This window comes from Mycteria americana, chromosome 7, assembly GCF_035582795.1.
Source record: "Mycteria americana isolate JAX WOST 10 ecotype Jacksonville Zoo and Gardens chromosome 7, USCA_MyAme_1.0, whole genome shotgun sequence".
NCBI classification, from domain to species: Eukaryota; Metazoa; Chordata; class Aves; order Ciconiiformes; family Ciconiidae; genus Mycteria; species Mycteria americana.
The window spans coordinates 47,584,474-47,600,273 of NC_134371.1; the positions used below are offsets into that span (position 1 = coordinate 47,584,474).

General features: G+C 36.1%; 1 protein-coding gene across 3 annotated transcripts in view; it reads left to right on the forward strand.

The window, feature by feature from the left end:
• Positions 1 to 15,800, forward strand: part of COL11A1 (collagen type XI alpha 1 chain) — a 164,385-nt gene that overhangs the window by 38,664 nt on the left and 109,921 nt on the right. The window contains exons 6-8 of one of the 3 annotated variants that reach the window (XM_075508229.1): positions 12,882 to 12,998; positions 13,270 to 13,416; positions 13,609 to 13,704. In XM_075508229.1, the coding sequence (XP_075364344.1) occupies positions 12,882 to 12,998; positions 13,270 to 13,416; positions 13,609 to 13,704 (360 nt within the window). The remainder of the gene's footprint in view (positions 1 to 12,881; positions 12,999 to 13,269; positions 13,417 to 13,608; positions 13,705 to 15,800) is intronic. The other 2 variants (XM_075508230.1, XM_075508231.1) reach the window with 2 other exon arrangements.

The following is a 15,800-nucleotide window of genomic DNA, read 5'->3' on the forward strand; positions in this document are numbered from 1 at the left end:
GTCGGAATTTTCCCAGAAACACAAAAAATATTTACAGAAACCATTTGTCACTGTAGACAGTTCTCACAGCCATAAACTGAGTAATTCACTGAGGGCAAGATAGTTCCTCAGATTAGACCTCTGAGGGTTAGCAGTTGTATGTCTTCTTGTACACATTCTAAATACTTGCATGAAACACTGTAAAGTGGAAAGCTTTTGCAAAATGTAGTCTTAATTGAACTTGGCTCTGGACAGTTGGTATGCACTCATCTGTGTGTGATCTGACTGGTTATTGTCACTGATTGCTCAAGAGATCACCATTAAAAACTTGCTGACTTGTTCTCAGATGCCTGCTTTGAGCCAATTTTGAGACACAACTTTTCCTAAATAGATGATAATTTTATTTGTTGTTACTATCTATTCTATTCTGACTGAAAATTAAGGTCCATATGGCCCAGAACTTAGTTCAAAGGGACTCCCACATCCATTGCATCAGAGGTATAGTTCAAGATGTGTCAAGTCCATTATAGATAGGCAGAGACCTTTACACTACATTACAGTGTATGGAGTCTGGTCTTTTCATGAGGACCATGTAGGACCTTCTGTCTGTGTGCCTGGCTGTGTGGATCTCCATGCACTATATTCCAAAATAGAACAGGCTGAAAGCATATGGTTGATATTTTATGGGAAGAAAACAAAAGATAGCAAAATCAAATTAATTTTTTTCCTCATTATTAAATTTCAAAGAAATTTGAAATTTTGCTTGGGAACTTTCCTGGGCTTTGCTGCTATATGACTTAGCACTCTGATTCTTTTTCTATTTCCTATGTGAAGACCTGGAAGGTTTTGAATAGGCAAGTGCTTTTCTGCTTTAAAATAAGACTGGAGTCGTCAATCTAATAAACTCATCTTTGTAAGAAGAGGTTGTTAAAATCATCCCTTGGTCTCTTTCTTGAAGAAGAATATATCTAAATACTTAAAATGGTTTAACTAAGTTGGGAGTACTGTCAGCTCCAAACTCACATCACCTCCTAAGCAGGGGTTAACATGGCTTAGAGAGACTGCAAATATTTGTTTACTCTGGCCACCACTGATGGCAATGATGGCTCCTGTCCTTTAGTGTAATGCATGTGGACAAGGCTTGGAGTCCACAAAAATTAGTTGGGATCAAACTGTAGATTCAAAATCTATTCAAGATGAAGAAGAATGAATACTTGTGCTTGATTATTAGCAATGACTACTGGTGAATTATTAGCGTGTAATTCAGTGTTTCTAAAGGATGTAGAATATGAATAAAATAGCCCAGGGATTACATTCTCTCCATAATGGATGACTAGCTAAATCTCCTGCTGTCAAATATTATGTTTATACTATATCAAAGCTGTTTAACACTAGCATCAGTTGAGAGCACTCATTTGTAGATCAAAAGAAAAATAAGCCTCATCATAATTATAAAAACTATGTGCACATATATGGTTATATGCTCATCATATAGAATTCCCAGTTATATACTGCACATCTATTGAAAACAGTCTGTGAGCACCAAACAAAGAAAGGGAACCATAAAATCAAACAATTGGCACTGTTCTCCTTGAGCATCCTGAGTAGAGATCATCTACAGCCTAATGGAACTGCCACTGGAGTCAGCAAATATCTTATTGTTAAATTCAGCAGCCATTGCAAAAATGCTCTTGGGGTTAGTGTTTTTTAATGTGTTTTTCTAATGCCTATTTTTTTGCTCTGTGATAACACATATAGTTTGTGGGAGCAGCTACAGAGAAAAAAGTAAAACCAAAATCTTAATTTGCAAAGTAACATTTTTAAATTAATTTGAAAAAATTTGAAAAGAGCTAAAAGATTAAAAAAATGGAGAATTGCCATTTCTGTTTGCTTCCATTTATTGGTCTGAGTGGTGATTGAATCATTTTGCTTTCTGAAGTAAGACACAATTTCCTTGTTGCTATACATGAGTTTATATGTGTAACTTTGTATGAATATTCCCAGTGAAGTCAATGGATCTCTTCAACATGTTGTGTAATAGTAATCTGAAATAATCACATCAGCAATACTACCAGTGTGATGAATATGCAATAGAATAAATGACTGACTGAATTGCCCAGAATTATAGAATTATCCGCTACATGATAAAAAAGCAGCTTGTTAATGCAGGCTACTTCGTTACCTTTTGAGATGCAGCCTATCAAATCACATAGATAATTCATTTTAAGGAAATGAATGAAACAAGTCTTATTTAGATACTGGAAGAAGTTATAGAAGATAGCAATGCTGTTTTTTTTAAACTGTTGATTGCAAAATTAAATAAGGTGTTAAAAGATAAAAATATAATTACAGCCAGTCTATATGGAAAACAATGATTTCAAAATGCCTGACTGCATGTTTTGAGATTACAAGTTTGATAGTGATATCTGATAGAATTTATAGACTTAGACCTTCATAAAACTTCTGATTTGTCAACATATGATATTTGAACGAAAAAAAAAGGCATTGTATGGCAAAGATGAAGTACCTGACAAACAGATTCAAATCTGGCTGCCTTATTTCAGAAATTACTATAAACCTAGAGCTATCACTGAAATAACTTTTTAGTAGAGTTTCTTAGGAATTGTGCTAGCATTGCAGAAATGAGTGTAAAATGGATGCTACTAAAATTTGTCAGAGTCATGATATTGTGGAGCAGTAAACGATGATAACACAACTAAAGGCAAAATTACACACATACAAGAAAAGGAAAGATATGCAGGGGAAACATAGAGAACTAGGAAATATACACTGCAATACAGCCTGCTTGCATGTGTTAACAAAAGAACCTTTCTGTGCAGCAGATCGTCCCCACCTGTGAGCCTCATCTGCCGCTATATCAGTGAAAGCAATTTTGGGGGTACGTGATTTACCAGACTGGGATACTAATCAAGCTGAAAGCCAACACAAAAATATTACTGTTTACCTAGATTGATTTCCTGGTTTGATGTCCCATGTTTTCACACAAACTCTTGTGATAGAAAGAGGGAAGAGAGAACACTGGGCTAAAGGCTAGGCAGGATTGTCTTTCAGTGTCAGCTTTGGCTTAAGCCAGTAGAAGCTGAAAATATTTGTTGGACAGTAGCCTCGAAAGATGCTGGTTATTAAAGTAGGGAAACAGTTTGTACATGAGCACTCAAATCAAAACTGGCAAAAAAATGCAATGCATGTCTTGGTTTGTAAACAAAGGAATAAGAATACACATGCAATATTACTTCTCTGTATGCTGTTGGTTGAAACATATACTGGAACATCACATACCGTCTCGGTGTTTAGTCACTAAAACAAATATTGCAAAAATGGAAATTATTAAAATAAAAGCTACATAATTGTTGTAACTTTGCGAATTGGAAAACTTAATGTGTTTGACTTGTCCACAATAATGACAAAAGCTTGAAATGTTGCTCAGTTTGCATATGCAAAGAACCTTCACAAAAAGAAAATACTGGCTGCAGACAAATGGGTGGGGAGGAGAAAAGAAAGTAAGTTAGATAATTTCAGATAGGAAAAGATCTACTAAAATTTTTAGGAATGAAAGAACGAATGACCAAAATGGTGTATCTCTAGATATCTTCAAGCCAAGGAGAGATACCTTTCTAAAAGTTTTGGGAAATATCATTTATACTTTAGTTGGCTCAGTTACAGGGTGACTGTAAAAAGTTTTGAAGTCTGAAAGTATACAGGAGTTAGTCAAGGTGACCTAATAGTCCCTTCTGGCCTTACATCTCTGAGGCTTTGAATTATTGCAGACCAGAATAAGAAACTGATACTTGGCTTAGAGGAAAGAGACAAATTATGTGATTGCAGAGCCTATTAATGTGTGTTTCTAGCACTAACTACAAAACCCAAAGGGAGTGGTTGTTTTTTGTCTGTGAAATAGTAAATTATGTTTGTAGAGTTGCACCTAGGAAGCTGAATAGGATTTCTCAATATCGCACACCTTCATAGTCTCCTGGCAAGTTCACAGCCTGGGAATAGAGTTATTCTGAAAAGTTGGATGATTTTTAGACCACTAAAGAAACATCTGGAGAGTAAGATTTGTCTAAGATGATGTAGGTTTAAAGGCAAAAGTACTTTGTTTAACTGAGTGTAATCCTCATTGCTCTAGGCAGTGTTTCTGCAAAGGAGCAAACAATCAAACGCCCAACATTGTAGGTTTTTTGGCATTTCTTTCAATAGCAGTGCTGGCTTAAATGAGTCCTTTCCTTTTCTGTACTCATTTCCACCCTATGCCATCTTTCCAATTCAGCTAGTAGAATTGTTTATGTGTTTGTTGGGGGCAAGGTGTGAGACTTCATCTAGACTAAAAATAACTTACCAACCATAAAGTGGGAAAAATGATGGAATATGTTGTAGTGATCTTCCATTAAATTAGCCTGAGGGTGCACGTCACATCATCCCAACATCAGGAGTGCAATATTTGCTTTTTAAAATGTTTAGGTTTGTCTCAAGACCTTAAGACCTTGACTTTGCTCTCATATGTAGGTTTACTGGACACTGATTTATAATCAAAGTGTCTTTACTGATGATACCTTAAGTGCTGCATTGAGATTTTCTTTTTCTTGTTGCATTTTCTTTTTACCTTAGCATCAGATTTAAATTGCGATTTGGGTGATGCAACAGAGAGAATTTCAATGCCTACTTTTTACTTGCAGGGTCCCTTCATCCCTGAATTAAGTGCTGAGTTTACCCTAAATAACACTCAGGAAGAATCAAGCATCTCACAATGGGCTTCACAAAACCAGCAAGCTGTGAATAGAGACATAGACCTAGCCAGCCTACAAAGGGAGGACATATCTTAAATTCTACCCTTCTCTACAGGCTTACTCAGCTGTGCTATCCTGATCCCCATGCCATTCTCCTACCTAACCAAGGTCAACCTCCTGCATCCTCTTCCATCACCTCTCCCTTCCTATAGGGGGTTGGGTAGGAGTGACCTAAGGACCTCAAGATATAAGCTTTGGAGCTGGATGCTGTATTTCCACTTCCATTTTAATTATATCAGTCCCTTTCTGGATCCAAGTAACTGTGATATATGTCTAAACAAGGTTTATTTTACCGGCTAACCTTTAACTACCTTTTGTGTACAGATTCTGCAAAATCTGTTGAATTTGGCTGTTTGCCAGAACTGTGGGGCTTTCTGTGGGCAGTTCAGGCTGAGCCATTAATAGAGATGCATGTGACATTTCTGAACAGAATGCTTTTATTCCTCTGTGTTTTCTCCCAACTTCATCAGACCTAAGTGTCATTCAGTCTGAAATTTGACAATGGGAAAGTAATAGATTAATAGTAATATCCACACACTTTACTCTGTTGTTTATTATCATTTATTTCTACCTTCACGACATGCTTTAATTGTCATGAAGTCATCAATACATCAGTCATCCTTGTTCTTGCTTGTGAATAGCTGGGTATGAATCTCCATAACCTGTCAAGTACAGAGTGATGACCTCAGGAGTTGTCATTACACCAAAAAGGTGTTTCCTAGAAGTTGCTTAAAAAATTGTGCTGAATCTGTAGTTGCTTCTGGAGGAAAAAGAAAGGGTATCTGAGTACAGAAAATGTTCAAATTTGAACACAGCAAGGGAGAGAGAGTACTTCCTAAATGGACCAAACCAAATAATTACTTGATGAGCACAATTCTCAGTTCTCAGAAATTCCAAGCAAAGAAAAGTCATTGTATTTGATTTACAACAGGGAGGAGGTTGTCAGATCTTTTAAGGAACATATTGTATCCTGAAATATATTCATTAAGTGTTGCATGTTATTGTCTTCTGTCAGAGGAGGGTTGCTAGAGCGTTCAGAATGTTTGGTGCAATTAAATAGCTTTTGGATAAAGAGAGTTAAGTGGAGAACAAACTGGCCAGGAACTTTAGAAAGTAACTAGAATAGTGCATTAGCATGATTTCAGTCTAGTGTCACAGCCATTTTACCATGCAAAATCTTCCTATGGCCTGCAAACTCTGGAAGGTTTTTCTGTAGAGAAAACAGACAAACTAAGGGGCAAAGACCTGCAAACAAGTAAACTGGTAGGAAGTAGGGAGAGGAAATGAGTGAGAAATGTGAGTTCTCTATACTAGATTGTTATCCTTCCATTGTAGAATTTTACAGAACAAAGTCTGATCGTTAACAATATGGTATCTTCATGAACCCTGCAATGTATCTGAATGGCTTGTAACTCATTGAATGTTAGAATTAAACGATAGGATGAATTACTGGGGAGCCACTGGTGCTAGCCTTTCAGCTACATTGCAGGGTTCATGAACATAGTGGCAAATTAGCCATTTGGCTGAATAGTGTCTTTGGGAGAAGAGACTCTTTTATTTTGTTGATTTTATTTAAGCTTTTTGCTCTATTCTGCTGGTTTTTTCACAGTTATTTTTTTATACTGAGCTTTAAGATTAATTCAGTAATCATTACATTTGGTTAATGCTGAATGTATAATTAGGTTTTAAGGATCAAATGTGGGGATGAAATTATACTTTAAAATTATCAGGATTACTTTTCCTAAGGAAGTTACGCACCTGTGCTTTTCTTATAAATAGCTTGTGAATAGTCTGGCCTCTGTCTTGTTTTCAAAACCCTTTCTACTATAAATGGAAATGTATTAAATTCAGTACCAGTTCAATCACATATGCTTGGCCAGCTCACAGAAATTAGAGCAGGGAAAGCCCTAGCCAGTCTTCATCTTCCTTGATGTTGGGCAGTATATTTTCTGGAGTGTTGTCAGGTCTAGTTTTCAATCGACCCAGCTATCAGGCTTTCAGATCTTCTCTTGGAAGATTCTTCTGCAATCCAATAAATCACACGGTCTGACTTCTGCTGAAGAAATTGCTCCCCGAAGGAACTCTGCTTTATTTATTTTGGACCTATCCCAAACTAGTGGATTACTTGAAGAAATGAAATGTTCGCCTTTAATGAAATGAACTTGGTAAAATAAAGATGCAGTGGCTCCCAAAATATGTTGACTTGGAGGCCTCATGCATCCTTTCAGGCCATGTTAATTTAGTGTCCTTTCAGGTGTTTGACTGATCAGAAGGACTAGCTTTCTGAAGAATACAGAAAGATAATTATTTTCATGTTTAATGTCATGTTTAGAATAGCAATTATCTAACAGCAGGTATTAAAAATAGTGATCTTCCTAGGTCTCTTTTTCTTTGTATAGATATATAGACTTTTTCTATAAGCAACTAACATAATAAAGAACCTTAAGTGTCTTGTTCTCCTTTTGACAGAGGCTGTCTTTGGAAGTTGAGGATTTTGTTCTTATGTCCTTTTGTCTCCTTGCTTTTATCGCTTTTATGAACAATATAAGGAGTATGTGGTAGAAGAGGCCATCTTTTAAAGCTTTTAACTTTCCTTCTACCCTAAGATTGACAACTACTACCATTTATTTATTTATATTGCTGCATCTGATTTTTAAAACTCTCATTTTGCTTGGCATCCTTTATTTTATGGCATTTTGTAAAGTGTTAGTGGGCCTAGAATGTTTCAAAGTCATCTTTGCCTCTTTAGCTAGATAGATGATTTAATATAATCTTTAGGCAATGGAAAAATTGAGCTTATGACAGTTCTTTGGTTTAGGATTTAGATTGTTAGTTCCTTGTAATTTGGAAAGGTAAAGCAAAAATTGCTAAAACCTACATCTTGGAATGGGTGGGTAGGTTTTTAGAGTATGGATAGCAGAAGAAGCCGTTTTCAAAGTAAGGCTGTCTTCAGAATATTTAAGTCGTTCCACAGTTGAAATAGGCCTTGCATGCTGCTGATCTCCTGCTTCTAAAATTCATCTGATGAAGAAAACAGTTCATCTCTTTAATTGGAATTGCATGATGATCTGGTAGTGTAATATAATCACTCTGGTAAAGAAAGCATGAGGTCATAGTGGAAAGATTTTGTCCCATCAAGAAACAGCAGGTTTTATTCTTCCTTTCATTTGTAAGAAAACAGTCATATGCAATATTCATTACAAGAATGGCTGTTCTGTAACTATTGGTGGTCTTACAAGAGAAGAAAGAAAAACAACAGAAGATTGCATCACATTTGAAGTATGTGTTACCTGATGTCTCTTAGCTGAAATCCCTCACCAAGTTCCAGCTATTGTCCAAGTTGAAGATATAATTTTGAGTAAATCTTTTTTATATTCATGGGAAATCACTGGGAAAGTTAATACAGTTGTATGTATTTTGCTATTACTATGAGCACTTGGCGAATCTCAGATCTCTAACCATCCCATTATCTAGCAGTATCAGGGTTTAGGTAAACATTCATAGAGAGATCTCTTGAGTAGAATTGAAGTAATGCTGTACAGCTGTGGTAGGTATCTTTTGCACTTGGCTAAGTCTGTACCCATAGAAGGATTATCAGAATGATCCACAAGCTGAATGCCCCTTTAAATCCCATTCCAGCTTCTTGATTCTCTGGCTGCATTCCTGGCCAGTAGTATCTTCCTTTGGTATATAGCTAACAAAACAAACGATGCTCTCTTCAACTACACTCTTCATCTCTGTCATGCTTGTTTTCATTCCCTGCTTTGATTTCTTGCTAGAGTTAGTAGACTTGACTGAATTTAGAAAGCGGCAGAAGATACTTTTCCATTTGCATTAATTAATTTTGAAATTCTAGATGCTTTCTGCTATATTTTCAAGAGTCTACTTATTCTCTTTCCTTTGATTAGCAGTGCAACCATGACAGATTTCTGTGAACTCCCCAACTACTGTGAACTGATAGCAAGGCCTGAGATAGCATGGTTTTGCACTCAGAAATGTTAGCATCCAAAATGTGAAGGCATTTTTCTCAAGGTTTGTTGAGGCCTCAAACTGAGTGGGTCATACCTCTGTCTCTGGTCATCTGACAAAGGTGACCTTGTCGTTGTGTAGCTCCAGAAAAATAAGGGATATGTGCCACATATCCAATCTTGACTGTTAATGGCAGCGTAAGTGTGAGTTGCCAGCTTCACAGTAGGTGACTAAAGCACCATTATTCACTCCATTAAATCTGTTCCTGGTGTTTGTCAATTTAGTCCTCATTTAACTGGCCAGTCCTTCACCAGTCCTGTTGTCTCATCTTAAAAACGAGGAATAGCCTTTATCAGGTTGAGTTGACAAAATCATGCTGTGGAGTAAATCACCTTTGTAAAATACATCTTTACACCAGTTAGGGGTGTAGAGATGCATTCCTCCATCTGGACAGATTGTGCCTCAGGAAATACACCTGGAAGATTTTGCATCTATTTTTCACTAGTTGCAACAGGACCTGTGCAATACAGTACAAAACATATTCTCTCTGTTTATTGGCTGGTGTGAAAGACTAGGGTTGCTGGTCTTTCAGAAAGAAACGTCTGGAAAGGAAGGATTGCTAAGAATAAGGTCTTTCTACTTAGGAAGTTTAGGGCTACTGTATATTCCCACTTGTCCCCCTTGTACCAGGGGGACTACAAAGTACTGCCAATTAGAAACTATTTGAGTATGTTTTCGGCATGGTGGCCACATGTCCTAGCTTGTAGGTTCAAGAATTTCTGTAACACCCCTCTGATACTGTGCTCTTAAAAAGGAAGAAAAAAAGTCCATGGAGAAGATCTTCACTTGCTTGGCAGTAATCTGATTCCAGCATGGAAACTGGCATTCCCCACTTCTCATCCATTCCTGTTGTTTTTGTCTGTGTGCCTGCATATCATTGCAACCCAACTGTACCACTGTATTTGTGATAATATTTTGCATATGTCAAGAAAGTTTCATTTTCTTTAATAGAAATGAGTGAAGCACAATACCCAAAAGTAAAGTATTTTCTGTGTGATTATGCATGATGCAATAGATCTTTCCACATACTTGTGCTTTTTTGTATGAGTGTTTTCTAGTTTTCATTCATAAATGTCTGGCTTTCCAAACTATGCCTCTGGCAGATCTTAGCATAAATATCAATTTATTCACCACTTTCTTTTTTAATACTAACATACTTGGCACAGATATTTTTCCTTTCTTTTTTTTTCCAGTCAACATTTCTGTTTAGTTTGTGCCCTCTGAAGAACTTTCTGTAACCCACTGTTATAATTTTATTAGTCGCATAGTTGGCACAATTCAGCACACCCATTCAGCTTACCTTGAGGGAAGCCATACTACTGAGGCTTGAAAAACAGTTATACTACTGAGCAACACAGTTATATTTTAATTCTAATTGGTCAAAATGAATGCTGGAATAAATGCTTCCAGTTTCAGAGTAGGTCTACAATGCTTACTAAAAAGGAATTTATGTGTCTGGAAGTTATTAAAACAAATTCCTAACAGCATATTTAAATTTAAATCCAACTAAAGAAGCAGTAATTCTCTCCAAAATGTTCCTCCATTTATCCCTTAAGATACTGGATAATATTTAACATGGGTAGTGTCTATTGTTTTGGTACCAGTAAAAATTACATATCAGAGTATTTGATTCATGTTGTTTGGCTGAGGAAGCATTTAAAAGTATGTAATGGGTTGTCACTGGTAGGGTGGAATGACTGAATTTGAAGAGGTATATTCCACTAAAGACTTTTTTTTTTCCTTGTAGATCACCCTAGTTTGCATAGACTTCTTGACAGAAGATAAGCAAATCAGATTTTATGCATTTGCACACTTTTTTATAATTTCCAAAGAAATACAGCAATTTCAATGCTTTCCTGTAACTGTTTCAAAATGGCTGTTGTGACCCATGTGGTTATTTCTTTTCTTCACTTCCTTTATGTGGCTGCTTATTGTCCCCTAGAAACTTGTCACTGTGTTTTCTTTTCTGGATGTCAGTGGCATACTTCATTAGAAGCAAGTTGTATTGAGTTGCATTTCCAAAACTGCACAAGCCAGAAAACATGTTTTTATACATTTACACATCTGTAAAAATGTATCATCACTGTCCATGAGGCCCTTGAGCAATACCATTTACAAGTCAAAGATGTTTCATTGACTTCACTGGGATTAGGGCTGAATCTTAATTTACTGAACAGGGAGAGAATAATCACATATTACTTACCAGGTTTAAGTCTAAAATGCTGCTAGTTTTGAAAAGTATAAATAGAATCAACTTATTTCTGTAATGCCAATGATACCACTGATGAAATCAAAGCATTGCTTACTTTATAGAACAGGCAGATATAAAGCACCAATATACTTCACAGAGAGGATATTCTCCACCTAAGAGGATAAATGGTTTGTTATTTAAGTGCGGTTTGACGTTCTTCTATTAATGTGCAATATAGTTTTGGACAATTACCAAAAGTATGTTACATTCTTTCTATATGTTTATCAAATCTCAGCACTAACCAAGTTATATGTGCATGAGTATAGAAATAAACAAAAGGACAATCAAATAAAAAGCATCTGACTTCTTAAAAAATCTGTATCTTCTTTTTAAGAAAAGCTGTTGTTCATAGTAGGACTCTGAGGCATCACAGGAGTGAAGCAACAGAAACCCATGTAAAGTGTTTCTTTTAAGTCATTAAGGCCTTTCAGTGTTAGCCTCATGCTTCCTGAGGAAACCAACTTCTCCGTATTTTCTGCGCACTAAAATCATAAGTACAAGAATTGTATCAAAAGGCTTTGCCAGAGAAAACAGTTAAACCAGTAATTTGGTCACATGGTAGAATATATTTTGGAATATGGATATCTGTTTTAATCTCATTTATAATTTCTTATAAAATGTCAATCTCTTTCTGATGCTGATGGTATTTATGAACTCTGTGAATCCTCAGAGTCATTTGGAAGTGTAATGTACTAATCCTCTCAGCAATCTAATGAAACAAACAGATATTGTCTTCATTTTACAGACAATGATGCTGACTTATAACAGGAGAGAGGAGATTTCAGAAGTGGCTAGCTCACATGAGGCACATTAGAATATTTCTTCCTAAACAAGGGAAAGCAGACACTTGGCCGGATTCTGGCCACAGTTCCACCTTCCTTTGGCTCCCTGGGGACGTAAAGAGAATTGGTAGCAGCCATGAGACTGCTTTAATTTACAGGACCAACCAGTTCCTGTAGCTTCAAGCGTGACAGGAGTGGTAAGATAGTTTAAAGCTGCCCTTTCTTCTCAGCCGTGATGAGTAGTACTTGGTGCACATAATATCTAGACCAGTATCTTTGTGGCAGAGCCAAGATTACAGCTCAGGAGTTCCTGGCTCCCTAGATCATGTTCACAACATTACACAAGCCAATTCTAAACCCATTTTCTCTTATAAAAGTTTTGTGGGCCAAATCTTCATTTGATACTAGTTATTATAGATACAGAGCTATGGAGCAATTTACAGCTGCTGAGGATCTGACCTTCAAATGAAATTATACCAGTGAAGCATTTGCTTAGGCAACATGTACCATGGAACTGCCCTGCTTTTGAGAACTCTCCAGCAAACAAGAGGAGGATAGCCATGGTTATTTGTGAGTTGTGGCCTCTTTCCTGTATCTGAAATTATTTACCCTATTCATGTCAGATATTGGCATCACTCCACTCTGCTGGTCACCTGAAAAAACCACAGGTAAAAAAGTATAGGTAAAAAGAGGCATTATTTGCAATTTAAAGATTAAATAAATATATGATTTCACAAAGGTCAGTTGGTGCTCCCAGAAATCCAAATTATAGTTGATTCTTCTTTGCAGTCCAATAAAAGAGAGTTTTTTCCTGGCACTACTACTTGCTTTTTTATTACTTTTGTATTGTGCTTTGAAAGAAATAAGAAATTGTATTTTTTTCCCCCAAATGAATAACTGTATTGAATTGTTCATACTATCTTAATTTTCTTAGGCTTTACTGCTAAGTAAAGGTTAAGATGCTTTCCAGTATTGCTAATCTAGTTTGCTACCACTAACATGGGAATGCCTGATATTTTTCCATTTGCAATGTAGTACACACCAGAAGATTTTATCGAATATGACTATGAGTATGGGGATGCAGATTATAAAGAAACTGATTCTGTAACAGAGGGACCCCCACTGTTCGAAGAGACAGTAGCACAAACAGAGGTAACAGAATCTGATCTGTTTGTTGTGTGGTGTCCAGCTGTCCCCTACCACATGGTTTGTCAATTTGTGTCTTCTGTATATAACCTTAATGTTTTCCTTTCACTCATTTCTTTACTCTGTAGCTGTAACATTTGCTTTCAGTTAGAGATGGAAGGTCTCACGGCTGACAGCATTCATCTCACATTTGGTTACCCTTCTTTCATTCTTGCTTTCTCAATTTTCTTTACATTTTATTTATGTTTTCCCATTCCATCTTTCATAACGTTTGCAGAAAAAGAAAGCCATGGTCAAAAAGAAGAAGAGGACAGTGGCCGCTAGCTCAAAGGACAAACCCCAAAAGGCCACAACAAAAAAATCTGAAAAATATGCATCCAAGAAGAAGAAAAGTTATCAAGCAGCAACAAAAGGCAAACTAGGGGTAAAGGTAGCCAAGAAATAATCAAGATCTTTCCCAGGCCAAGACTGGAAGATCTCTGATAATAAGAAAAAATATACCTAACCCCACTAGATGAATACGCCTGGCTAATACCATAACCTGAATAAAAGTGATACGTCTTGAATTTTTCCCACAGGATTTTTTTTTAATAATGTACCTTTTCTTTAATACTAGGCAAATGTTGTGGATGGATTTCAAGAATACAGCATAGCTGAAAATGACTATGGGCCCCAGACAGAAGCTCCCTCTAGAACTACTGAAGCAAATGAGGTAATAAGGACTCTTGAGAAAATGATAGGCAAAAATACTTACCCACCAGGTGTGAATGATTAAAAAGCACAAACACATTTTAAAAGGACGAATGTCTGTCTGTGTAAATATATGTATCTATACATAACAGCAGTTAATGCAATTTTATGCTTTCTCAGCCAATATCAGAACCTACTATTTTCTTGGGCAGGACTCCCATTAATTCTGTAGGGATCTGCTGAAACTTTAGACTGCAGAGTTCATGATTCTGGAAATCATTCAGTGATATATGCTGTGGAGATGCAGGGTTGTTGCATTCAGTGTGTATGTGAATGGAGCTATGTCTAGTATAAACTAGGTTAAATACTAGACATGGTCCTCCTAATCTAAGAGGAATTGAAGTCTCTAATTTTTCCTGTAACTTTTAAGATGCTGCATAAAATGAGCCTAACACAAGACAGAGAATGGCTGCAACCATAGCAGCATATTGAAGTTGAGTCAGAAGCCATCATTTCCTTTTAATAGTTCTTCAGCTAACAAAACCAAATTACTTGCTTTTCACTGAGGTTCTATGAAATGTACTTTGAACTGTCAAAAAAAGATAAAATTATTATTTTTACTTCTGGTAGAAACCACATTTTTAGAAAGCCACAATGACAAGCCTAAATATTATTTTAAGATTACTACACCTAAAGCCAGTGCTGATTAATATGTCTGCATATTAATTAATGCTAGTTTTAGAAAAATGATGGCTGATTATAAGACTTTTTTTTTTCATTTTTATTTTACATTTGCCTTTCAAAATGAAGATATGTTGCTTAAAAGATGTACAAAACTCCCCCCCCCACCCCCGAACATTTGAAAAGAGGAAAAGACTCCCCATTTGGTTTTTGGTTTCTATGTATCTTGGAAGGTGAAGGTGAATTAAGATGCATTTTACTCATTCTACTGTAAACTGTTCTTGTGTTAAATGTCATGTTTACTTCTCACAAGTTGATCAACAGAGGCATATTTAAATCATTCTGTTTCTTGGGCATTTATAGGCCAATTGTACAATAGTACAGTTGTTATGAGGTAGAACCAAAGTGCTAAATACTTTCCTCAGTGAGAGCAGTTCTGCATAAAGGGAAAATTTGGCTTAGAATTGGTTCAGATCTGCATTTACTCTAGCTGTAAGGCAAAAGTTATAGTCCTGTAGCTAATGGAATTAGGCAACTGTTAAATCAGAATCCGGCCTTCTATTTTAATTGAAATATATTTTAATGTCATGGTTAGATCAAGATATTTTTAATTACTCTGGATGTTGATTAGCATTTTAATATATGTTTTAAGATCATACTAGTTCATCTTGTCTGACCATCTAGAATAGCCGTCTCATATTAGCAATATCTGAACGTTGATTTCTTTCAAAATTATCCTTTCAAGAGACCTCTGTGACAGAATAAAGCAATCCTCTTTTTTTCACAAATGGTTTTGTACATCTCAAATATAGCATTCTTTTAAACTGCTTTGGTGCTTGTAAGTTGGTTGCTTGGTTTGACAGTTAACATACTTGAAGATGAAAGGTTAGATTTCAGAAATGTTAAAATTAGTCTGAGTTTTGTAGGTGGAATTTGACTCAGCCAAAAAATATATAAATTGCTGTGACAGACATGAACCATGGCTTTTTGAGTGGTAACTGCAAAATCATTAACAAGAGAAAAGAAGTTGAATCATTTAGCTCAGCATTGGTATTATGTGTCTATAAAGACAGAAAATAATAAAGAAGGCTGGGCTTAACTAAAGTGATGCTTGCACTTCCTGTACATTGTTATTGTAAAAAGGTCTGAATTTATTCACTGCTCATTGCGGTGCATATGTTCATTCATGAATGCTTGTAAGTGTGAAACCAAGCAGGTAAATTTAGCTATATTTGGCACTAAAGTAACATTAAGCAAGCAGTACACATAGCGTACTGGATATATTGAATTCACTGGGTTTGGAAATTAAAAAAAAAAGCGTATGAAAGCATTACTTCTTTGTACTACTTATACAAAGATCTTTTAATTACTCTGAAAGGCTGGACTTCCATTCCTTCAGACTCTAATTAAAAGACAATATGCTGTAGTTCTACTGTT